Genomic DNA, 27396 nt, shown 5'->3' on the forward strand with positions numbered 1-27396 from the left:
TATATGTACCCCTTCTCTCTACTCACTATCCCACCACCCTATTTCAGACCCACATCACCTCTCACCCAGAAGCCTCTCCCTACTCCAATCACTCTTCCATATAGCTGCCAAAGTGATTTTCCTGAAGTGTATATCTGATCATGTCACCCTACCCTGCTCAGTAAACTGCAGTGGCTCCCTAGTCCCTCGGGTATCAAAAGTGTAAACTCCACCGTTTGACATTTAAACGTCTTCCCAGCCTTCCTACCCTTCTAGCTTTCTAACAGAACACCGCTCTTCCCCTTGTATTTTGTAATCTGGCTTACTTGCTGTTCTTCATTTCCCATCACGCCTTTGTATCAGCTGCCTCCATGCCTCGAATCTTCTTCCTCCTTACTCCCACCTCTTAGAACCCCTGGTTTCCTTTAACATTTAACTCAAGCACCACCTTCTATGTGAAGGTGAAGCCTTTCCTGATCCCCGCCTCCCAGCTGCTAGCTAGGAAACCTGCACCTCATTTTATGTATTTTGTGTATATACTTATACTTGTGCATATTATCTCCCCCATTAGAATGGAAGCTTCCTGAAGGCAGGCACTATTTCACTTTGGGCTCTGTGTCCCCAGTGGCTAGGAAAGTGCCTGTTCCTTAATAAATGCTTGTTGATTGATTGACTGAAAGTGATATTTCATAAACTTCGATGAAATGTAAACAATCAGTGTAGTGTCATAAGCACTGGACTTGCATTCAAGAGCCCTAAGTCTGAGCTCTAGCTCTGACAGTTGTTCACCATGTTCTTGGATAAGTCACTTTATTTCTCTATTTCTTCATCTGTAAAATGAGTACTGAGGTAACTAGGTGGCATAATGGTTAGAACACTGGGCTGGACTTGGAATCAGGAATACTCATCTTCCTGAGTTCAAATCCAGCCTCAGTCACTTATTAGCTGTGTGACCCTGGGCAAATCGCTTAACCCTGTCTGCCTCAGTTTCCTCATCTGTAAAATGAGCTGGAGAAGGAAATGGCAAAAACCCCTCTAGTATCTCTTCCAAGAAAACTCCAAAGAGGTTCACGTAGAGTTGGACATGACTGAAAAATGAGCGAACAGCGACAAAAATGAGTATTAGACTTGATGATATCAAAGTTCTTTTCTGGCTCTAGTCATTGATAATCCTTCTTTTTCAGTGCATGTTATGATATATCACACAATGCTAAGTCCTGGAAAGCCCTCTGCTTTCCATTTTTTTCCTTATTGTTTTTGTTACTCCAAAAAAGTAAAGTAAAAAATAAAACTTTGGCTTTAATTCTTTTTCAGGGCCAGTTTTGTGACTACTGTAACTCTGGGGATCCCAATAAAGCCCACCCAGTAACCAATGCAATTGATGGGACTGAACGCTGGTGGCAAAGCCCTCCTCTGTCTTTGGGCTTACAGTACAACAAAGTCAACGTTACCCTGGATCTGGGACAGGTAAGTTGCTTATTCACTTGGCATGACCAAAAACCGAATCATTGATTTTATGGCTGGAGTTGACACTCTGCATTTTTTTTAATACTTTTCACGATGCATTTTTTAAAAAGTAATTGTAATTTTTGGTTATTCTGAACTTGACAAAAACCAACAAACACGAACACTTCTATAAAGAATGCAGTAATAGCATTTATCAAGCACTTTAGTATTAGCAGAGTACTTTACAAATGTTATCTCATATTATCTTCATAACAACCCAAAGGATGGTGCTATTAATATGTCCATTTTACAGATGAGGAAACAGGTAATTAACTTGCTCACCGTTACACAGCTATGAAGTTTTTGAGGCAGGATTTAAACTCACGTCTTCTGGACATTAAGTCTAGCACTCTAGCCACTGAACCACCCAGCTGTTTGCTGATGCTTACAGAGTATTCCATATGAACTGAACTGCGACTCTCCATCACCTACAGTTTGCTGTTTTTGAAAACTACATACCTCTGTGTGTCCTAATGAATTTCTACCCTCTTTTTGTACATTAAAAATGTTTCAATGATTCCCTTTTCTTTCTTTTCTACTTTTTTGGGCATCATTATTACTACTTTCCTTCTTTCTACGCAGTTCTCTTTCCATTAGAAATAACCACTCCTCCCCCCCCCATCAAAGCCCCGTAAACAAACATAATTAAGCAAAACAAATGATTGTCTATGTTTGAAAAGCTAGTCTAATTCTGTACCACAAATCTACAAACCCATCACCTCTCTAACAGGAGGTAGAAAGTATTTTTTTTTACAAAATTTTTATTCTGTATCATATACACACAAAAGAGAACATTTTCTTATATGAAAAATAGAAAAGAAGACTATATGTGAAACTGGAAATTGCTATTGTGTTCTGTGTGCTTTTAAGAAAAAGTTAATAATAAATTCAGCATGTTATTTCAAAGCTTCCCTGTTCATTTGTGTTTCCCTTTGAACTTCCTTCCCTTTTGTGTATTTCTTAAGATGACTCAATGACTCTCTTTTTGGTAGAGAGTATTCTTGATCGTTATCATCACTATTCATTTCACCATTCTTTACTAAATCTGACTAGTTGTAAACATTGCTCTTTAATTGGCAAAGGTATTTTTTTTTGTTATTGAGATCTACAATAGACATTCTTTTCCTTGAGAGCCCTGACCTTATGGATCCTGGCCTTGATTGACACCAGTGAGAAATAATCCTGTGTCCTACATTCAAAAACACTCCCAAGTCATCTCATGAAACTTAGTTTCATGATTTGCCTTATCCCCCAAATCTGGGAGTTCCAGTGGATCAGATTGCAATTCTGATTTGACATGGTTCTCAGTTCCGTGATCCTTGTTCAAGCTGAAACTAATCTCCTTGTTGGCTAGTCTAGTGAAAATTGTACCATGAATTAATGGAGTATCCCACAAAAGAAACATTGAATGAAGTGAATCTGAAAGGGAGGGCTACTCCACACACTGAAGATTTTTAAAGCTCTTTTGCCTGTCATAAAGTCTTGTAGGGTTTCTTGTAAACTTCCTGTTGGTTTAACTTAATATGGTCCATTGGCTGTACTGAATATCAGCTAATTGAATTTGTACTTTGGGAAAAATTTGGGTAGATCCTTGGTGGTCTGAGAGTCTCTTTCTACTCCTTCTACCAACAATCAGTTTATCTATCTCATCAGCTAATGGTGCAACGAAGCTAGGAGATTGGACTTGTGTTCTATTTATTTAACCAAGGGCTACTATATTCACTAAGGTTTAGTAACCTATTCAAAATGCCTTTTATTGAACTTGGCATAAGATCAGATGGATTTGTGTTTATTCTTTTGCCCTGAAAGCCAATTATTTTGTTTTGTTCTAATACTCCTTTGATGTGTTAGAAGCCTCTAATTAGGAAAATTAAAAAGCAATGTGCCAATGTAGGAATAGTCCACTAATTTGCTTACTATTGGGACATTAAGCATGACACATATATTTATGGAGACTGCCTGTTTATTGGCTTTGAACATCTCAAGGGAGATGGTTGTCTCCAATTTGTGCCTAGTAAAACTAAGTTCAGAAATCTACCTTTAAAAAATTTTAATGGGAAAAGAAGAATGTTTTAAGAAATACTGGATTGGGTCTATTTAGAGTAGAGGTTGTTAACTTGGGGTTCATTGATACAGGGATCTGTGGATAGCTTTCAGGGGGTCTGTGAATTTGGAAGTTAAAAATTATGTCTTTTTTTTCAATGGGGTTGGTTTCCTTTGTAATGCTATGCATTTTATTACATGCATTTAAAATATTTTGAGAAGGTGTCCATAGGCTTCACCAGATGGTCAAAGTCCCTGACACAAATGGAGGTGGGAGGAAAGGGAAGAGAATAATCATTTATATAGTGCCTACTATGTGCCACATACTATGCTAAATGCTTTAAAAAATAAATGATATCTCACCTGTCTATTGTTGTAATAACCCTGCAATGTAGGTGTTATTATTATCCCCAATTTTACAGTTGAGGAAACTGAGGCAGAGGTTAAGTGACTTGCCCAGGGTCACACAGTAAATGTCTAAGGTCAGATTTGGATTCAAGTCTACCTGACTCCAGGACCAGCGCTCTATCCACTGTACCACCAACTGCCTCAGTTAAGAACCTTCATTAAAAAACAAAACCCCAAAAAATAACATTGCTGGGTTAGGGATTTGGAGAAAGGGGCCACCTGGGGCAGATGGACAAAGGTGACTGCTATTGGCCAAGGCATTGAGAATGAAAGAGAGAGGAGGGGAGGTAGGAAGAATGAGAAGGGGAGAGTCAAGGAGGGAGAGGTGGGAGATGGGGGGAAGAGAGGAAAGAAAAGGAGAAGGAGATAGAGAGGGAGAAGGAGAAAGAGGAAGAGAGAGAGAGAGGGAAGAAAAGGGGAGGAGAGAAGAAGGGCAGAGGGAGAAAAGAGGAGGAGAATAGAAAAAGAAAAATATGAGGGAAAAGGAATGAGAAAGAAGGGGAAAGAGAGAAGAGAGGGAGAGAGAGGATAGACAGAAGAGGGAGAAGGAGGGAGAGGGAGAGAAGCAGAAGCCCAAGAAACATGGGTAGTTAAGAGGGAGGAATTGTAATGGGGTGTGTGTGGAGAAAGAGGTAAGACAAGAAAAGGGGAAAACAAAGAATCTTCATTTAAAAGCATCTGTGGTGTGTGATTTGGTGGATTCAGATAGCACTTTTTCATAGGACCCACAGAGAAGGAATAAAGCCAAGGGGTAGTTATATGGAGTTGAAAGCATTGTATTTCTCTTAGGTTCACTACTCTGTTATACTAGAGCTAGGATGACAAAGCAATTCATATATGACCAGTAAGGAGCAAATGTGTGAAAATGATATGAATACCTGACATCACCCTATTAGATGATTTTCTTTGTTTGTAGGGAAGGTAATTAGTGAGAGATAGTCTCTGGATATTAGGTGGGGAGTATCTGTGGTATCAAAACAATGTATTGAAAGGGGAAAAAACACCCACCCAAAATAGTTATAATAAGGAGAGTCGTCAAATAAAAACAACAAACATTTATTAAGTGCTTACTATGTTCCAGGAATTGTGCTAAGTTCTAGGGATACAGGTACAAGCAAAAAGAAAGAAAGTCTCTGTCTTCAAGGAGCTTATATTCTAATGGGGTGGCGGTGGGGGAGACAACACAGAAAGGAAACTGAAAAATGTGGAGAGATGGGCAAGGAGAGAAAGAAACATATGGAGCATGACTAACCAAGGGGTCAAGATAGGGAAGGAAGGAGAGTGTAGTCTGAATAAAAGTGATGGGAAAGAATTGAGGGATGAAGGAATTGGAGGTCACAGCAATGGACTGCTAAAAGATTATGATCGGAAAAGGGAATTTCAGATTTCATGAACATGGGAGTAGAACATTTTTGGGTGATGGTAAGAACAAGAATATCACCATCTCTGTATGTAGTTGATGTAGAGTGGAGGAATAGGTCATGGGAAATGGGTAGATTCAAGAATTGGGAAGTTGGTCTATTTGAAGGAGCATCAATGTATATGTTGAAGTCTTCTAGTATGAAGGCAAGAGTGAGTGAAAAGATTGTGTGTGAGCCAAGCACTGAACTCATTGAGGAAAAAAGGAGTATATCTTGGAGGCTGGTAAAAAACATAGCTGCTGGAATCTTGATTGGTTGGTAAATTTGAATTAAATTAATCTTAAAGAGTAATGGTTAGGGGCAGCTAGGTGACTCAGTGGATAGAGAACCTGCCCTGGAGTCAGGAAGACCTGAGTTCAAATCTGGCCTCAGATACTTACTGAGTAATTGTGGTGGACGGAGAATATGGAAGTGGTGATGGGGAGCAAGGAGTATTTCACTTCTTGCCTCACCACCCCCCCACCCCACCCCAAGACCAGTAAACCAGGGGATATGAGTGAAAATACAACCAGTATTGTAAAAGGTAGTGAGGACAGCAGTATCATTAGGAGGACTCAGATTCCTAGAGCATGAGGGGAGTAGGAAAGGAAAAGGTTTAAGATGAAATTAAATTTGTTACTTACAGAGTAGGCATTCCAGAGAGCACGATGAAGGATGGGTGGATCTGGAGTGGAATATTTGAGAAGAAAGGTTGAGAAGGATGGGAGTAAGGGAACAGGCACAGGTGGATGGGGAATAGGGGTTGTTCAATGGCAGCCTGGTGCTCAGAGTCACTGAAATGGGGAGAGTATGACCAAGTTGGAGTAAGGTAGCTATTGGAGAATGAATCCAGGCAGAATATCAGTGTTTAGGGAGAAGTCGTTGAGGGAGGCAAATGATTATTCAGAGCCATTCTTTGAGGTCTTGGAGCAGGTAGATATGTTGAGTCCTATGTGAGGGCCACCTCACAGGAGCAAGAGCAGATGAAGATATGGCTTGGGAGAGTCCAGACAGGAGACAGGAGGTGTCAAATCTGGTCCCTTCTCTGGATTTTTGGATAGATCTTTCTCTAGGTGACTCCTACTAACTGTGAATGTCATCTAAGGCTCTGTCCTGAGCCCCAGTGTTCTCCTTCTAAACTATCTCACTTCGTGATCTCACCAACTCCCATGAATTTAATGACCATTTCTATGCAGATGGTTCCCAGAAGTATATATCCAGCCCTAGTATCTCTCCTGAGCTACAGTCCTTTATCACCAATGCTAATTTGATACCTTGAACTGGATGTTCTGTAGAAATCTCAAACTCAACATGTCTGAAACAACTCATTATCTTTGCCTCAAATTACTTCCCTCTTCCCAACTTCTTTGTTACTGTTGAGGGCATCAGCATCTTCCCAATCACTTAGGCTTCCAACTTCAGTGTTATTCTTCCACTTTATATTTAATTTTTGCCAAGTCTTTGTTCTTTCTACCTTCATAACAACTCTTTTATAGGCCCCCTTTTCTCCACTCACCTACCTGCCTCCCTGGTGCAAGCCTCCATCCCCTCATGCTTGGACTATTGTAACACCCTTCTTTTCATACTCCCAGCTTCAATCGCTCCCCACTCCAGTCCATCCTTCATTCAGCTGCCCAAATGCCCTCTCTACACCCCACCCCTTACTTTAGAACCTCCAGTGGTTCCCTGTTTACTTCCAGGATCAAATATTAAATCTGTTTAGCTTTTAAAGTCCTTCACAACTTGGCCTCTTCCCACCTTTCCAGTCTTCTTAAACTTTACTCCCCTGTATGTATCATTGGCCTACTTGACATTCCTCACACAGAATCCTCCATCTTCTAAACTTTGTTTCTTTTTGATGGCTGTCCCATACCAGAAATGCTCTTCCTGCTTGTCTCCATTAGTTCTTCAAGAAGCAATTCCCGGTTCCCTCCCCCTGTTGCTAATGTCTTCTCTCTGAAATTAATTCCCATTTGCACTAATACATGCCTGCCGATGGGCTGATAGGTAATATGTGTAAGGTAATATATGCAATATATATATATATATATGTATATAGGCTTTGTGAACTTTAAAAGAGCATTTAAATGTTAGCTATCATTATTATTATTATTATTAAGAGACTCTCATACTGATGAACAGAGCCAACTCTTGGCAGAATGATGGATAAGAGAATTTTGTTTTCTTATCTACTCTTTTCTGTGTACTTTATCCCTTTTCAGTCCTTCTTCTCCTCAGTATCCAAGGCTCTCATACTACCCCATGTTGACTCTTAATGAGAGAGAATGTACTGATAGACTCATTTGTGCAAAGGAATTAGGGCCTCTGGTACATATTGGCTGTGTGAACCTAGGCAAGCTATTTAATCTCTCAGTGGTCTAGGCCAATCTTGAAGAATATAGGTTGCAGGAAAGGTGCTGGCTTGCACTGGTATAAGGAGTTTTCTCACCTGGGAGGTCCCTAGAGCAGTGAAATCACAGATCTAGTACCTACTCATTAGGGACTTAACATGTTACTAAACCAGTGTATGGGCAAGAACAAAGGACTTAGTATTAGGAGAGGTGGGTTCAAATCCAGGCTCTCATGCTTAGATCGTGTGTATGTCCATAGATAAATCACTTCATCTCTCTGGGCCTCAGTTTCCCCATCTAGCAGAATGTAAGCTTCTTGAATACAGGGATTGTCTTTGTATTGCTAAAACTAAGGGCAATGGTTTGAATGTAATAGATGTTTAATGGATGTTTGTTGGATTTGATTAGAATAGAAGACTTGGATTAGCTGATCTCTCTAAGATATTTTTCAATTGTAAGCTCTCTGATCCTAATTCATAAGTTTATTGTGAAGAAAGCACTTTTTAAGCCTTAAAGCAGGATTTCAGTGCGAGCTGTTATTGCCACTTCTAGGCCTTTAATTAGAGTTTATTGCTTAGCCCAAAGGAATGATTGCCTAATGACAGATATTCAGACATCAACAGGGAAGACATTTAGGGGTGAGAGAGGTACACTGGACAGAACACTGGATTTGGAGACAGAACACCTCATTCAAAATCTATCTCTTTTATTCAAACTTGTGTGACCTTGGGCAAATTGCTTGATCTTTCTTGGCCTGAATTTCCTCATTGGTAAAAGGAGATTGTTGGACTTAGTAGCTTCTAAGATACCTTCCAGCCCTAAATCTAGGATCCTGTGACCTTTCGGATGCCTCTGAAGCCACTATCTACCTGTGCACCATGCCAGCCCTGCTCATTAATCCTTTGTAGCAACACAAACAATAATGTTTCTTGGGGATGGATGGTGAATTTTAAAAATAAAGAGAAATGGCAGTTTACCCCTTATGCAGTCTTTAAAAATAATTTTTTTGCCTCTTCCCCAGTGAAATTTGACAAATTTTAGACATATTTGGCTTCAAATTATGGCAGGCATCCCATTAATAATATTAGTGGGAGGCTTGTAACTGGAAAGGCCAGATTCCATGAATTTACCACAGAGGCTCTGAAAACCCTTGGGCTAAATATAACATCTCAAGGGATACTGTGGCATTCCCCTGTCTCCAGAGAGGGCTAGCCCACAGTACTCACTCTGTTCCAGGGCACTTTCCCATTAGACTGTGCAGCCTTTTTCTTTATGAGGGTTATGAACTGGTGCTGGAATCTTCCTCTCAGACCTACAACCCTACTTTTACCCCTTTCTTCAGTATGTCACTTTTCACATGGTTCTTATATTTATGGTCATATATAAACTTGCTTTATTTCCTTCTTTTCCTTCTTCTCTTTTTCTCCTACTTGCTTTTAATTCCTTTAGGTACCTAATTTATTTGTGACACCTTGGAAACTTTTCCCTTTATCTTTTCACCTTCTCTCAACTTTTCCTCAACATTCATGCCCCACCTGCTTTCCTTAGTCAACCAACCAACCAATCAACCAATTGCTCAACCAACCAACACCTCCAAACATTTTGGGGATCCAATCACACCCTCGTCTTAACATCTTTCATCTCCTATAATGTTCCTTGTGGCTACCCAAACAAACTGGATCAAATTTCAGGCTTCCCCTTTCCCTTCTATCTACAGCCTTGGTCTGTTCTGTAAAAGCCTTTCTGTTGAATACTATGTTTTGTCTCAAAAGATATCTCCTCTCTTTTCTTCAGTTTCATATATTATGCCCAAGTCCTTTCTCTGGTCCTGTTTTAATTTTATGTACCCAAATGACTCTACTTAAATATTTTATTAATGTAAAAATTCTAAGTTGTTTGTGTCTTTGATTCCTAAAGGCTACTTTCCCAGCAGTTAAAATTTAACTCTTGAAGGGAATAAAGGATAATGCTCAGAATATGACTTAATGTTCAAACATTGATTCATTTCAGTCCTGTCCTGCCCTACTTGGGTTTTTCTTGTCAAAGATACTGGAATGGTTGGCCATTTCCTTCTCCAGCTCATTTTAGAGATGCGGAAACTGAGGCAAAGAGGGTCAAGTGACTTGCCCAGGGTCACACAGCTAATTAGTGTCTGAGGTTAGATTTGAACTCATGAAGATGAATCTTCCTGATTCCAAGCCCAATGCTCTATCCACTGCTCTGTCTAGATGCCCATATGACTTAATAATGACATTCAAATGCCATTTATGTTTGTATAGAAATATATGCACATGGTTGTATGTGCATATATATGGAGAAAGATATATATATGCATATATATATATGGAGAGAGAGAGAGAAAGAGAGAGGGGGGGGGAAGAGGCAAGGTTTGGAAACAAGGGTAATAGAAGCCCCTCTCCCTAATTTATGATGAAACTGAAGCATTAAGGAAATATATTAGCTTTAATAATAAACACATATACATATTCACACATGTGTATATATGTGTCCCTATACATACACACATATGTAAAGAGAGAGAGAAATGGAGAAAGGATGAGGTGAGGATTATAAACAAGAATGAGAGGAAGCCCCTCTCCCTTGCCTCTACATTTCTTTTGAAATTATACCAAGAACAAATGTGATGAAATTTAAGCATGAGAGAATTAGGTTAGGAATAATAATTATGATAATAATAATAACTGACATTTATATACTACTTGAAATTATACCAGGTGTTTTGTGTGTAGTATCTCATTTGATTCTCACAATAGCCCTGTGAGGTAAATGTTACAGGTGTTTTTATACCCATTTTGCAGATAAGAAATGAAACAGTTTGTCAATGGTCACACAACTAGTAAATGTCAGAAGAAGGACTTGAACCCATGTTTTCTCTGGTTCCTAATTCATTATTATTATTCTATTATACCATTTTATTGTAAGGAAGGAGATTCTGGCAGTGAATATTAATTACTGAGGGAGATTCTGGAAATCTCTTGAAATGTTTAAAACAGAACACACAGAGGCAGTTCTGTTTAAGTACTCTCTTATCAAAATCTTGCCTGAAGGGAGAAAGATGGACTTTATGACTTTTGGAATATCTTCTTGCAGTTTGATTCTCTGACTTGTTCAAGAAAAACAGGACAAATATTTGTCAAATGAGGTGATACTTATATATGGAAAACAATTTGTGGGAGGCAGCATTGTTTAGATTTACCAAGAGTTTGCCCTAATGAGAGAGAGGGAGAGGGAGAAAGAGAGGGAGAGAGAGAGGGAGAGGGAGTGGAGGGAGGGAGAGAGAGAGGGAGAGAGAGAGAGAGAGAGAGAGAGAGAGAGAAGGAGGGAGAGAGAAGAGAAGGAGGGAGAGAGGAGAGAAGGAAGAGAGAGGAGAGAAGAAGAGAAGAAGAAGAAGAAGAGAAGAAGAAGAAGAAGAAGAAGAAAAGAAGAAGAAGAAAGAAGAAGAAGAAGAAGAAAGAAGAAGAGAAAGAAGAAGAAGGAAGAAGAAGAAGAAGAAGAAGAAGAAGAAAAGAAGAAGAAGAAGAAGAAGAAGAAGAGAAGAAGAAGAAGAAAGAAGAAGAAGAAGAAGAAGAAGAAGAAGAAGAAGAAGAAGAAGAAGAAGAAGAAGAAGAAGAAGAAGAAGAAGAAGAAGAAGAAGAAGAAGAAGAAGATGACGAAGCAGAGGAGGAGGAGGAAGACGAGGAAGAAGAAGAGGAGGAGGGGAAGGGGAAGGGGAAGGGGAAGGGGAAGGGGAAGGGGAAGGGAAAGGAGAAGGAGCGAGAAGGGAGAGAGAAGAGAGAAGGGAGAGAGAGAGAGAGAGAGAGAGAGAGAGAGAGAGAGAGAGAGAGAGAGCCTTCCCCTTCAGCTTTGGGGTCAGGTCCATCTCCACAATGAACTCAGATCATGTTGCACCAGAGCAGAACCCCCTGGTGGGAGGGCATGCCCCTGATCATGAGGCACAACGAGAACTCATGTACCACTCTACATCTAGCTGGTCTAAACCATCAGACCATGCTTCAGACTGTCCATCATCTTCTCGCCACTTGCCGTGATGCTGTACTATGTACATTGTCTCCCTCCGCCACCATTCTTCTACCTCAGCCCCCTGCTACATACATATCCCTTCGTTCACCTTTTGGCCTAAAACCGGTAATCAGATCAATACTACCATTGCTCCACCCCTCAGTACTCTGACTTTCTTGACCAAAAACACCCTTCCTTGGCCACCACCCCCCATTTGCATTATCTTCCTTTATTAAAATGTAAGCTTCTTGAGTTTATGAACTGTATTATTTTTGTATTACTTTATCCCCAGAGCTTAACACAGAGAAAGATCTTAATAAATGTTTTTCATTAATGCATTCATTCATTCATTCATGGTTATGCCAACAGATTACAAACTTTGGTAGGTTCTACCAACCTGCAAAGGCTTTGACTATGAGCCAAGCAGCAGATTATATGTTTGGCATCTGAAGATAGGCTTACCTAAGTTTGGGGAGGTTCATCACTTAGAAGTTAGCCATCAGATGATGAGGGAGAATGGAGGGGAATGAGCATTTATGTGGTAGCTACTGTGTGCCAGGCACTGTGCCAAATTCTTTTTACAAATACTATCTCATCCGATCCTCATAACAACCCTAGAAGGCAGGTGCTCTTATTATCTCCATTCTACATTTGAGGAAACTGAGGCAAACAGAAGTTAAATGACACGCCCACAGTCACAAAGCTAGTCTTTAAGTGTCTGAGGCTAGGTTTGAACTCAGGTCATCCTGACTCCAGGCCCAGCACTCTCTTCACTGTGCCACCAGCTATCTCACTGATGAATTTTTTAACGATAATAATTTATGAAGATAATAAGCTACAATGTTGGGGGTTATAATTTGCGCTGGTAAAGAGAGTATCTGTTCCAATGAAATAACAGGTTCTTGAAGGAGAGATATTTATTTAGGAAATCTTTTTTGTCCAAGTTCTGATAGACATACCTTTACATTTGTAAGGGAAGAGTGAGCTGTGCTGAGCAAATAAAGTGTCCTGGCATCAGGCATGGGACAAAGTGAACTTCCCACCCCTCCCCAACCCCCAAATTTGGGCTTTTTCCCTAGGTAGACAAACTATGAAAAACCATATGAATTTCTGCAGCATGATTTGTCCTGATGATAAACCATAGAGTTCCAAATTTATTATTATTCATTATCGACTGTACTCTGGTCCAAATCCCATTGCAAACATTTGAGTTGAAGCAAAGGTCAATTACCCATCCTATTGGCAAATTTCTGAGGCTATAGTCTGGGAAAATTCTTTCTTTGTCTAGAAGATGAACACTTGCTGGGAAAAGAAGAGCTGTAGCTGATCGGAGTTTGAAGGGAAAACTCATATAGTAGAGCAGTGACTATAATGAGGTCAGATAACGAGAGATGGGAAGTAGTTGTTTTATAGACTGGACAGACTTTTAGCATCTTTTCTCATCTAGTCTGTTCCTAGGACTTTGATTAAAAAACCAAACAACTGAAAAGTATAATAAAAACCCCTTTCTCCCTTGAAAATGTCACATATTATAAGAACAGTTCTGGATATCAGTCAAGAGTACATCCCCCACATTCATTTTAACTTCTTTAGTAAATAACCTAATCTTGAGATGAGTGAAGTAAATTGAGAATGGAATTAATCAATCAATAAATATGTGTAGGGCCTATGCTAGGAGGTGTGGGGAATTAATATAGATACTTGTAAATATATGTATATACGCACATGCACACATGTGTATGTGTATATATATGTATATATGACCTCTGCCCTCAAGGAACTTACAATCCAACTAGGGAGACAAAATGTATTTATGCGTGTAAAGATGGCAGGGGTTCAATTGAATGAGTCATTGTCACCCCACTTAAAATAATTTTTAAGATGTTCCATACTCTGATATCTTTATCAGATGTGAACATCTCTATAAATCTGTAAATCAAGAGCCTTAAAGTAGGTATAAAAAGTCATCGGTCAGTTTGGAGAGAGTGAAATGTTTCGAGGCATTCTGTGAAGTGAGATGACATCACATAGGAAATGTATTAGCATTAGTCAAAAAAATTGATCCCACTCTCTGAGGCTTGGGTAAGAACAACAATCTACTTCAGAACCAGTCATTCCAGTGGCAAGTCACCCTAGTGATGGAGCAGACTTAGCCAAGCCCCAGAGAGTGGATCTCTCAGGAGGGAGGAGAGAGCCTCCATCTTCTCCCCTGACCCTTGATTAGAGGATGAATTCGTGAAGTTTGAAAGATCAGAAGATTTGGGACTTCCTATCTTTAACAGTATGAAATGCCCCTGTAATAGTAGCGGCTGATGGCAGTAGCCTCATTAGGAACTGAGAGACACATTGAAGACAAACTAGATAACTTGAAGGAAGACAGTGAATAAACATTTTTTTTAAGCTCTTACTATGTGCCAGGCACTGTATTAAGTTTTGGTAATGCAAAGAAAGGTAGAAGATAGACCTTGCTTTCAACATGTAAAAAAGCTATGTACAAACAAGTTGTATGCAAGATTAACTGGAAATAATCAACTAAAGGAAGGCATTAGCATTCTTTTCCAGAAGGGGTGATTTTCTTTTCTTTTCTTTTTTTATTAGTTAATTTATTTATTTTTAGTTTCAACATTCACTTCCGTAAGTTTTAAATTTTCTCCCTCTCCTTCCCCCCTCCCTCCCCAAGACAGCCTGCAATCTGATATAGGCTCTACATATACATTCCTATTAAATATATTTTCACATTAGTGTGTGTTGTGTGTTGTATAGAAGAGTTATAACGAATGGGAGAAACCATGAGAAAGAGAAACAAAACAAAACATAAAAGAAAATAGGCTACTTTGCTCTGCATTCAGACTCCATAGTTCTTTCTCTGGATGTGGATGGCATTTTCTATCATGAGTCCTTTGGAGAGAAGACATTAGCATTAAGGAGAATCAGGGAAGGCTTTCTGGAGAAGGTGGGATTTTAGTTGGGACTTGAAGGAAGCCAGGAAAGTCAGGAGGAGGAGATGAGGGGAGAGAGCATTCCAGGTATGGGAAACAGACAGCCAATGAAAATGCCCAGAATCAGAAGATGGAGCATCTTGTGTGAGGAGCAGCAAGCTGGCCAGTGACACTGGATTGCAGAATCCTTGGGGGGAAGTAAGGTGTAGGGAGACTGGAAAGGTAAAGGGGAGCATGGGACTTCACCATCACTGGTATTGTTGAAGATATAGAAGGGTCCCATGGGGTTGTGGTAAAAGGGCTGGCCTGGGAATCGGGAGACCTGGATTGGAGTCCTAGTTTTGCTACTTACCATCTGAGTGACCTGGACAAATCACTGGGCCTTTAAAACCTCTGGGTCTCACTTTTGTCCTTTATAAAATGGGAGAGTTGAACTATGAAGACATTTTCCAATGTCTCTTCCCAGCCTATCTTTCTCTGTGTGCAGGTGTTTGGAGGAGAATTCCTGCTTAGGGCCATGTTGGGCTAGAGAGTGATAACAGCTAAGACTTAGATACCACTTCAAAGTTTTCAAAGCACTCTGCAGATGTTATCTCATTTGAACCTCATGGCAACCCTCATCGTACAGTAAGAATAGTATTGTGGGTATGTTCTCTCCATTTTACAGACGGGGAGACTGAAGCTCTGAGAGATGAAGTGATTTATACATGACTCCATGGCTTATAAAAGTTAGAGGCAGTATTTGAACTCTCCTCAAACTGGCTCCAAATCCATTTTTCCCTGCCTCTCTCATCAGATGATCCCTAGGAGGGACCTTCCAATTCTGGAGGGGTGTGTGTGTGTGTGTGTGTGTGTGTGTGTGTGTGTGTGTGTGTTAGGTTCCCCACCCCCATTAGACAGTGATGTGCTTAGAACCCTGAACCTGGAGTCAGGAGGACCTGCGTTCAAACCCTGCTGTGTGACAATGGGCAGGTCGGATAGCTTCTCTCTGCCTCACTTTCCTCCTCTGTAGAATGGGGATAATTACAACAGCAGTAATGATAGTAATAATAACCTACCTCTAAAGTTATTATGAAAATAAAATGAGATAATATCTGCAAAGTGCTTGTGAACCTTAAAATGTAAACTCGTCTTCTTATTCCTGTTCAGGTACAGGTTGGCCCAGGTGACTTCTGAGGGCCTTTCCAAACCTGAGCTTTAGAAGGACATTTTTGCCTCTCTGCTAATTAGCACCCGGGCATTCATTATATTTTTAATAATGTGGGTTGACTCAAAAGACAATAAACATGGAAAAAGTATTTGACCCGAGGAACCATTTTTTATACTGTAGACAGAGGCAAGTCTCCAAGTTGGATTTAGCTCCCGCCCCATCAAATTTGTTTGTTTTTTTGCATACAAAACCTCGTCTGATTTCTGAGCAAAAGACAAGTCGTTGAGAGCAAACTGATCCTTAGGTGTATTTTTGTAATTTGTAGTAACTTTTTGAGCTGGGCCTTCCCCCTTTCATTTTAGTTGTAACCATAGGATTTTAATTCTAGTCTCCAAAGACTAGAGAACCCGCTATCTGCATTGGTGATCAGATGTTGTTTGGCATGGTGTCTTAACTTTGCTGGGCAGTTCCACAGCTCCAGAGTTAGCATTTGGTCTTTACTGATCTTCCTAGCCAAGGAGTGTTTAAACTCTGCAGATTGTCTTCTGCTATATAGGTCTGGGGAAGGGAAAAGAGGAAGGAAATAAGCATTTATTAAACACCTACTACCATCCAGACTGGGGGTGGGGAACCTGTGGCCTTGAGGTCACACGTGGCCCTCTAGGTCCTCAAGTGCAGCCCTTTGACTGAATCTAAACTTCACAGAACAAATCCCTTTAATAAAAGGATTTGTTTTGTAAAACTTGGACTCAGTCAGAAGGCCGAACCCAAGGACCTAGAAGGCCACAGTTTTCCCAGGCCTGTTCTAGGCACTGTACTAGGCACTTTACAAATATTATCTCCTTACAACAACAGTGTTATCATTCCCATCTGTAAAAACAGATGAGGAAATGGTGCAAAATGAGGTTTCATGAGCTGCGCAGGGTTTCACAGCTATTAAGTATCTGAAGCTAGGTTTGAACTCTGGTTTTCCTGAGTCTAGGCCCAGGGCCTATCCACAGGGCCATCTAGCTGCCTGAATGAAATTGACGAAACCCATTCCACTGGATGAAACCAGTGGGAACATTCACCTAGATTTAATAACTACTGGCAAATGAAATTTTCCATGATCCAGGTGCAATCAATATTTTAAAATACAGATTAGTTGGAACATAGTTCCAAAGACCTGTGATTTTTTTCAGTGCGTACTGCCTCCACTGATGTGTATTACAGTTGATCCATGCTTCAAATAGAGGGCTTCATGACATTTCATCACCTGGTTGCCAGTCTTCTGATGACAGATCCCTCTGAGATAAGGCAGTTTGGTTCTTGGAAGACAAGGGCAAAAATCCTTCACTGGACACATATTTGAAATCTTTCCAGCTTGGAAAGTGGGCTTGCTGGAACCTGAGCTCTTCTTGCACGGTCTTCAAGAACTGAGGGTACCTTGATGCCCCAGTGAGACTTGGGAGTTAAGAAAAGCTGAATTGAAATCCTTCCTGAGACCCTAACTAGTAAAACGTTTTGTAAACCTTAAGAGCGCTGTAAAAGTGCTAGCTAACATCCTACTCCTCTGTCCCTTTGGGGCATCAAGGCACCCTTGGTTCTTGAAGACTGTTCCAGCAGCTCCAAGTTCTCCAACTAAAGCCAAGTGGTTCAGCGGTGCTTTTAAGATTTAGGAAATGTTTTACATTTGTTAACTCTTGATCCTCACAGGAACCTTGTAAAATAAATGCTATTAATATCTCCATTTTATAAATTGGGAAAACCAAGGCACTCAGGGTTAAGTGACTTGCCCAGTTAAGTTAAGGTCTGAGGAAGGATTTCAATTCACTTTTTCTTTACTCCCGAGTCTAGTGCTACCACTGAACCATTTAGCTTTAGTCAGAGAACTTGGAACAGGTATGAAAAGAGAATTAGAGATCTGACCATTCATATATTATTTCTGAGTGAAATACATGTTTATTTCTGTTGTGCCCTTGGAATATAAGGTTTAGTAGGTCTTACCTTCCAGGCCCAAGGATAGATTTTTTTTCCTTTTTTTTGTCTGAGGACCAGCCTGGCTCATTTCACAGAGGCTTATTCCAGGATCACAGATTTGGAGCAGGAAGAGGCCTTAGAGGTCCTTATTTTACAAGTGAGGAAACAGAGGCCTAGAGAGTTAAATCTAGGTCTAATACTTCTAATCCCCGCATTCTTTCCACTAGGCCACATTTCCCTCTGTTATCATTATCAGAAGCCTGGCAACCAAGTGATGAAATATTGGGCTGCAACAACTCATGAAATTATCTACTGAGGAATGGAGAAGGGGCAGTATGCTTAGGAATACTCACACGGATGACAGGACCGTTCTTTTGAAGGGTAAAGGGTATTTCCATCATGTGTAATTCACTGTTAGGTAAAAGATAAACAAGACGTAGTGTCTGTCCTTAAGGAATTTACAAACTAAGCAATAGATTCAGTGTGATAAGACATGCCCATATAAATATAATGCGCTTGAAATATGGGAAATGTAAAAGAAGAGTACAAAATTCTAGGGAATCAGAAAGTTGACTTTCACATGGGAGCCATTGGGGAGGAATTTATGAGGAAGGTGACATTCATGAAGGGCATTGAATGACAAGTGGGATGTTCATATATACATATATATATATATATATATATATATTATATATATATATTTAAAGGTCAGAGCATTCCAAATATAGGTGACAACATGAGGAAACATAGGTGTGCAATAAGTGATGCAGCTGAGAGAGCATCGGGCCTGGAGTCAGGAAGACTTGAGTTCAAATCTGGCCTCAGATACATACTAGCTGTGTGACCTTGGGCAAGTCACTTAACCCTGTTTGCCTCAGTTTCCTCATTTGTAAAATGAACTGGGGAAGGAAATGGCAAACTGCTCCAGTATCTTTGCCAAGAAAACCCCAAATGGGGTCACCAAGCATCAGATATGACTAAAAAAATGACTGAATAAAAATTAAATAGGCCAATTTGGCTATAGTATAGACTGCCTGAGGGGTAGTTTGCAGCCACATTGTAAAGGTCTTCAATACCAAGCAGCATGGGCTTCATTCAGCATGCCATGGGGAACCAGTGGAGTATTTTTAAGCCGTGGAAATGACATGACCTATTCCTCGGAAAGCTTTATCTGGCAAACACTGTGTAGAATAGATTGAAATGCCAAGAGCCTAGGGACAGGGAGGCTGCTACCAGGGGGTTTTGCAGTAGTAGTAGCTCAGAATAGGAGTAATCACAGTCAGAATGCTAAAGTGGGTCAGATACAAGAGATATTGTAACAATAGAATTGTGGCAACCCATGGATTGTGTAGCACCAGAGAAGGGTTAATTCCAAGACCGCAAACCTGGGTGACTGGAAGAATCAGTAAACGAATCAATAGAGGCATGTATTAACCATCTACTGTATGCCAGCCATGGTGCTAAGTGCTAGAGATACCAAGAACAAAACAAAACAAACAAAAATCCACCTTCAGAACCAAAAATAGTGATGCCATTGTCAGAATTAGAGAATTTAGGGAAAGTAACAGATTTAGAAAAGGAAAATAATAAGATTACTTTTTATTTAGGGCTTTAAGGATATTTCATTTTCAATGCCTGGTATGTTGGGAGCTATGGTATCCTCCTCTTTGTGACAGCAAAGGTCTTTATTCCTAGGGAATGATTTAACATTTTCTTGAAGAGGTGCTAAATTTAAATAAACAATAGCCTTCAAGTTGTTAGATCTGAAATGCTATGCAAAATAAATTCATCTCACAATAAATATGCATAAATATCCATGATGCTACCCTTATTTTAATCAAGTATGTATGGACTAAATTTTAAAAAAGTAAACATTATTTAATGGATCCTTCTTGTTTCACATTTGATTTCCAGTTAATAATAAATTAAGTTCCTGGAACACATTTTACATTGGAGAATAGGGTTGGAATGGCCCTGAAAGGTAATTTATTGCTGCTGTTTGTCCTTCATTCTTGAAGAAGACCACGACATAAGGAAGGTGATGCTATAACTTGCAAGTGACTCGGCTTTAAATGAGGGAGGGCTGTGCAAAGTCATCAACCTCACTTTCTCCTCCAGAGCCATCTGGGTCCAGTGGCCAGATATAGATCAGGATGACTTAGAGATAGCCCACAAGAGGTGATTTAATCAATTAACCAAGACTACCGTCACTGACAAGTAGTCATCCAGCCTTTCCTGAATGATCTCCATTGAGGAGGGACCCAATCAATTTGTGAGTATAGTCTAAGCTACTGTAAGATGGGAAAGTGGGAGTAAATGTATTATAACATCATAGATTTAGAGCTTAGAGGTCACCTGATCTTCTCCCATTACAAATGAGAACACGTAGGCCTGGAAAGTGATTTGAGTGACTTAGCCAAGTTTGTATAAGAAATGAGAGGTAGAGATGAGATTTAAAACCAAATTTTCTGACTCCAGACCCAGCCATCTTTCCCCTGCCTATTTAACAGTGTTGGTTAGGTCTTTTCATGTGAAATAATGCTTGGAACATTACAGAGTAATTGTATGGGAAATATTCAATTATTTACAAGCAGCATGTCTCTGTGTTTTGAGTTGTACCACCTGATAAGTGGATTTCCACAGCAGGGTCCAATGCCAAGTGGGATGACTGAACATCAAAGGATGCCTAAAAGGAGTGGGCCTGCTTGGCTTTTTCCTTTACAACCCTGTAATAATGCACATTAACATTTTTGCTATTGTTGTTGGTGTTCTGAATTCTTTCCTTTTAAAAATTGATTTGAGATTATTATTTATTCCCTAGAGCAAAAATAGCCTTTAAAATCACATGAACTATCATACTATTTCATCACAGCATCTTTTTTTCTTTTGTTCATAAATATTTCTGCTGACAGTGGCATGATGATAACATAGGTGTGATGACAACAGACGTCGAGATTGGGTTTGGTTTCTAAATATACAAGAGTTCTTCTGAAGCATGTAGATTATGACACACAGGACATCTTCAGGCAGCTTTCAAAAGATCACTTCCCACCACCCCTTCCTAAATATAAAAACGTATGGTCTTGAGACTAATAAGTAATTATCCTCCAGTGTAAGTGATAAATCTTAATATGTTCTGCCCTGGACTTTCTTCCTCACAATACTAACTCCTATCCCTCTTGTTTGGTCCAAACAGATTTTTTTTTGGAACTACCTATTTCATGCCAAAAACTGGACCACAGGTTAGGGTATAGAAAGGCCACATAATCCAGTGGGAAAATCACTTCCCTATCTCCCTTACATGTAGAGAGGGGTGTATGGTGTTTTCAGGAAGACTAGCAACTCTGGAGTGAAGGCTTTCCAGGGCTGCTCATCTACTTAGGTGACCACCTGTTACCCAATTCTCACCTGTGGCTCCAAGAAACTGTAGTATGCACAGCCGCCACACCCTGGTAAAACCTTCTCAGCAGACAGGCTATACTAGGTTAAGGGCAAGGAACAAGCCTCAAACTTGCCATTGAGTTAGGGGGATGTCTACCCCAAGCATATAAAGACTTACCCCTGGGTAATAAGCAGACGAGAACAATTTGTTCCAATAGCCACTAAGGCAGCTGAAGCAGGTGCTGTGGAGTGCTTAGAGTCTGGCCAGACATCAAAGATGCCAAGGTCATCCGCTGCATCCCAGACCATCGCCAGTGGTCCTGACTTTTGTCCTGCTGTTGGATTTCAGTAACTCTGGAAGAGAGAGTGAGGCTGACAACTCTGACTCCCTTAAATGCAATTCACAGGCAAGTTAAGACATCACCTGTGATGTCGCTGGTCCTCTTTGAAAATGAAGGACAAACAACCAAAATGGGTAGGGAGCAATTTATCTTTCAACAGCATTAGGTTTTTAAGGTCCCCCCTCCCCCCAGCCATTCCCTAACAGATAAGAGGTCAAAGAATATGAATGAATAGTTCTCAAAAGAAGAATTGTAAACTATTAATGTTCATATGAAATAATGCTCTAAATCACTAAACATTAGGGCAATGCAAAACGAAACCACCCTAAGGTTTCACCTCCCATCCAGCAAACCGCCAAGATGATAAAAGATAGCAATAGTCAATGTTGGAGAGGTTGTGGGAAGATAGGTACTTGAATGCATTGTTAATGTAGTTGTGAGTCAGCACAACCATTTCAGAAAACAATTTGGAATTGTGCAAATGAAGTCACAAAAATGTGCATACCCTTTGACCCAGAGATTATATTGTTAGGCAAATATCCCAAGCAGGTCCATGATAATAAGAAAGCCCCAATATATGCCAAAAAATGTAGTACAACCCTTTTTTGGAGTAGCAAAGAAGTGGAAACAAAGTAGATGCCCATCGATTGGGGAATGGCTAAACAAATTGTTGTACATAATGGACTATTGTTGTGCTATAAGAAAGGACAAATAAGATTAATATAGAAAATCAAGAAAAGAATTAAATGAACTAATGCAGAGTGAAGTAAACAGAGTCAAGAAAACAACATGCATGATGACTTGAACAACATAAAAGAAAAGAAAACCACCACAAAACAACTGAGCCAATGTTGCAGAATTACAAAGAACAAATATGGCCCCAAAGAAGAGATATGAGAAGATGTGTTGCCACACCCCACTCCTTTGCATAAGTGGGAGGTCCTAGGGTAGAACATTGCATATATTCTCAGATTTTTTCAATGTATCTATTGGTTTTGTTGATTTTTTTCTCAGCTTTTTCTTTTATTTAAAAATATTATTTGTTAATATGGGATGGTTCTCTGAGAGGGGAAAGGAGGAGGCATATTGGGAGAAATTTTTGTGATGTAAAAACAAACATTTCAAATTTTATTTTTAAAAAAGAGTGCTAGAGAATGGCCTCTTGCCCAAAAAGTTCCCCATAATTTTGACTGTTGTCTGAAATTCTTGTAATAGTTATTGTTGAGCCATTTCAGATTTTTTGTGACCCTGCTTGGGGTTTTCTTGGCAAAGATACTAGATTGGTTTGCCTTTTCCTTCTCCAGCTCATTTTACAGATGAGAAACTGAGGCAAATGGGGTTAAGTGACTTGACTTGCCTAGGGTCACATAGCTATTAAGTTTCTGAGGATGGATTTGAACTCAAGAAGATAGGTCTTCTTGACTCCAGGCCTGTTGCTCCATCCACTGCACCACCTGTAGATGCCCATTCATTTAATAAAGAGTAAGACTTTTCATCTTTCTATAATGCTTGAAATTCAGTAGCTCCCAGAAAAGGTGCTTCATTGATTTCAATTTGCACCAAGGTACCTGGGATTAAGATTCTTTTAATTGAAGATAATTGAAGTTCCCCATCACTACAATTTAATACCAGGCTTGTGACCTGTTTCTGAAACTTCTCATTTTTCCTCCTTTTGTCTAGGTGGTCTATAGTATATGCTCTGATGATAATGTTGCTTCTATTTCTTTCTCTATAGTTCTTTATCCTGATGTCCTCTCTTCTGTTTTCCTCCTCTGGTTCCTAGCCTTCCAAACATTAGTGTATCTTTTTTTTCCTTTTTATTTTGATTCACAACTACACAAGAACCAGGAAGAGAAAAGTTCAGTTGCTTTAACCCAGGTCACCTCAAGTGTGGCCAGCTCCTCCTATCCTTGCCAGGCATGCCTGAACCAGTCGGTGCATCCCCCCAGAAATACTTGCAGTGCTCAGGCAAAGGTGGACCCATTCCAGCTCATGAGGATTTTGTTTGTGTAATTGATATAAATCTTGTCCCAGGTGATAGGAGGTATTTGGTCAGCAGCTGACAGAATTGTTTGCTGTAGCTCTTGTTCTGAGGCCATACTGGTCTTGCTGTCTGAAGAGTGTCCCAATGACCTGGTCCTGGAGAGGTATACCCCCAGGTGACTGCAGCTTAGCAATGGCAGATCCTGATGAGGGAGAGGGTGAAGAAATGGGAGATTTTCTCTTCTTCACCAGGTAAGAGAAGGTCCCCGGCCTGGATGCTTTCCCTTCTTCCTTGTGTTATCATGAAGCAACAAGGAGGTTTAGTGGAAGGGGCACCGGACTTGGGGTCTCAATGCCTCAGTTGGAATTTTGGTTCTAGGATTTATTAGTTGTAAGTCCTTGGGTAAGTTACTTAAACTCTGACTTTTAGTTTTTTTCATGTGTAAAATGGGGATTATGGGCTTACTGGAACATAAACTATAGATATACGGCTGGAAGTGATCTTAGAGAATGACCCTCTCTTTTTAGAGTTGACTCAGCCTACAGCCAAGAGAAAGCCTAGCACTTTTGCACTAGGTCTAGACTTCTAGTCTTTTATAAGTACCATTTATATCATGTATACCAAAATCCAAGCATTCTTCCTACCTGCCCTATCACCCCTCTTCCCAAATAAGGCAACACACAGATCAGTAGCAGTTGAATTAATCAGATTGATCTACCTGGCAAAAGAAATTCTAACTCCTTAAAGGGAAAAATCAAAAAATAACTTTATAGAACAGAGTAAGTGCAGGAAGACCCAAGGTCAAATCCAGCCTGAGACCCTCACTACCTGTGTGACTCTAGTCAAGTAACTTAACTTCCCTCACCATCAATTTCCTCTTATGTCAGATAGGGATAATAATAGCCCTACCACCTGGGATTGTTTCAAAGATCAAATTAGATAACAATTTTAAAGTGCTTTGCAAATCTTAAAAGTGTTGTATAAATGCTAGCTATTATCAATCTGCCTTCCTTCGGTAGTGAATCAGGAGAAGGAAGGGGATACTGCCCTTCACCGTCTGGTCCCTCTGGGCCATCTCCAGTCATCCTGATCTATATCTTGCCACTTGATCCAGATACCTCTGGAGGAGAGAGTGAGGCTGGTGACTTTGCATAGCCCTGCCTCACTTAAATCCAATCCACTTGCAAGTCATGGCATCATCTTCCTGATATTATGGTCCTCTTCCAGAACAAAGGACAAACAACAACAACCTATTGTCTCAAGTGGAAAGTGAGCAACTGTTCTGGTCTTTGAAAGCAGAGACAGCTGATGTGCTTGGGACACAGGCCTCAAAGCTTGTCTTCCCAGTCCCTGGTCTTCTGTTCCCACTGTCAATTCCATTTCCTTCCTAGGAGCACCAACACTACAATCAGCTTCGTCTCACTCCTTTGGTGCTCAGTTCAGAAAAACTCCTTGAACGCTCCCAGCAGAAGGCTCAGAGACTCTTGACAGTCTTAGTTCTGGAGTAAGGGGGAAGGGGAAGTGTGGAATGCTGTTTGTCTGGGACTACCTCTCCCAGAAACTCACACAGCCAGGTCTGTAAACTCCTACCTGCTCATGTGGCAGCTCATTACAGCGGCTAGGTGGCATAGTGGATAAAATGCCTGGTCTGGAGTGAGGAAGTCTCATCTTCATGAAGTCAAATCTGGCCTTAGATACTTCCTAGCTGTGTGACCCTGGGCAAGTCACTGCAGCCTGTTTGCCTTAGTTTCCTCATCTGTAAAATGAGCTGGTGAAGGAAATGGCAAACCACTCCAGTATCTTTGCCAAGAAAACTCCAAATGGGGCCATGAAGAATCAGACATGACTGAACAACAACAAACCTGCTCATAGGGGTCCATTTCAAAAACTGCTTACATTATAGAAATGAAAATAATTTTTAAAAACCTTACAAAGGTTCCTGATGTGAGTGTATATTATTTTCAGTAATATTGCTGAGCAGTGGGACATCTGTTTTTACAGATCTTCCAAATTCTGATGAGCTCTCCATGAGTTTATTTAAAAATACTTATGGTTCTTTCCCAGTGTTTCAACATGGATTTTCAAATAGCTCTTTTAAAAAAAAAACTTAAAAATTTATTTTTAGGGTAAAGGTTTCTTTTCCCATAACCCCCCCTCCAAATTTTACCTTCAGCTCTACCCCATTCCCTGCCCTAAAAATGGGTCCATTTTAAAGGTTAACCCTTGACCTGTTTCTATCTTTGCAGAGTTATTCTAGAAATAACTGCCATTAACTGAAGAAATCAAAACAGTAAGATTCCCTGTATTGTTGGACTCCAGGGTCACTGAGGCTCTGATTTATTTGGTTTTGTTGTGTGCTTTCCTGAAATGAGAAAGAAGTTTCTTGGTTAGTGTACAGTATATGACAGCAAGTTCAATTACATGGCTGAAGTGAACTGGGAAATGGGGAGAGTTTGACCAACAACTACTCCTTGCTCAGGGCTGGCCCTGTTCCTTCCTGACATTTTTATAGCCCAGTTTTAGTAGTCATGATTTGCTGAAAAAACTGGAGTGGTTTGATTACTGTAAGCCCATTAAGCCTCATAAGTGCACACACAAGTGAGGACATGATTCCTAAATGGAACAGTTTTCTCTTGTTATGGCTTTGGGAGCCAGGAATTAAATACGGAAAATTCATTGCTGCTGGCTAAGTTAATGTGTTAATAAGGTAGATACATCATGAGCAATTCTCACTAGAAGATACAAATCAGCTTCTAATTCAAAATTAGTAGGTTTTTAGGAGGATTAATAACTTTAGCATTTAGTAGCAGTGGCTTATGACTATTATTAATAATAACTGATGTTTATATAGTGTTTTAAGGCACTTTAGAAGAATAAATTATTTTTTAAATCCTCCCAACAACCCTGTGAAATAGTTGTCTCCACTTTACACATAAAGAAAGTGAGGCATGGAGACGTTAAGTGACTTAGTTTGGGTCATATAACTGGTAAGCATTTGAGGTGGTTTTTGAATCTTGGTCTACTTGACTTCAAGTCCAGGAATCCTGAAAATTGGGGAGGAGAATGAAAAATGGGGATAAAAAGCTCCCATCATCCCCACACAGGGCTGGCCCTAATCAGAAGGAGAACAGATGACATATGTTGTTTGATCTCATGAATACTAGGAAGACCTTAACTGCCCTAATGTTTCCTTCACTCAAGTGATGTAGCATCTGAAATTTTCTCATTTGCAATGAAATCCTTTACATCTTCATTAGAATATAAGCTCCCTCACTAATGTACTACTGATGGAACTGTGAGCTGATCCAATCATTCTGGAGAGCAATTTGGCATACATGCATACATACATACATATGTATATACACACATATATATATATATATATAAAGTTATAGATATAGCTATGCATATAGTTATATATATAAAGGCATAGTTAGAAGCAACAGAATAGGTATATATATATATATATATTACATATATATATGTATATATAAAGCTGTGCTTACCCTTTTATCCAGCAATACAACTAATAGGTCTGTATCCCAAAGAGATTTGTACAAAAATTTTATAGCAGCTCTTTTTGTAGTGGCAAAGAATTGGAAATTGAGGGTCATCGATTGGGGAATGGCTGAACAAATTGTGGACTATGATTGTAATTGAATATTATTGTGCTATAAGAAATGATGAGTGGGATGATTTCAGAAAAAACTAGAAAGACTTACATGAACTGATGCAAAGTAAAATGAGCAGAACCAGGAGAACATTGTACACAGTAACAATAATGTACAATGAACAATTATGAATGACAGATATTCTCAGCAACAGAATGATCCAAGACAATCCCAAAGGGCTCATGATGAAAAGTGCTGTCTCCAGAAACAAATAAACAAAACTGACGTCTGAATACAGACTGAAGCATTCTATTTTTCTTTCTT

The 27396-nt window shown here is 39.9% G+C and overlaps 1 protein-coding gene across 1 annotated transcript in view; it reads left to right on the forward strand.

Annotated features, from left to right (window-relative positions):
- LAMA3 (laminin subunit alpha 3) overlaps positions 1 to 27396 on the forward strand; it is a 318911-nt gene that overhangs the window by 26392 nt on the left and 265123 nt on the right. The window contains exon 2 of the mRNA XM_036743735.1: positions 1294 to 1446. Coding sequence (XP_036599630.1) covers positions 1294 to 1446 — 153 coding nt within the window. The remainder of the gene's footprint in view (positions 1 to 1293; positions 1447 to 27396) is intronic.

This window comes from Trichosurus vulpecula, chromosome 1 (genome assembly GCF_011100635.1).
Source record: "Trichosurus vulpecula isolate mTriVul1 chromosome 1, mTriVul1.pri, whole genome shotgun sequence".
NCBI classification, from domain to species: Eukaryota; Metazoa; Chordata; class Mammalia; order Diprotodontia; family Phalangeridae; genus Trichosurus; species Trichosurus vulpecula.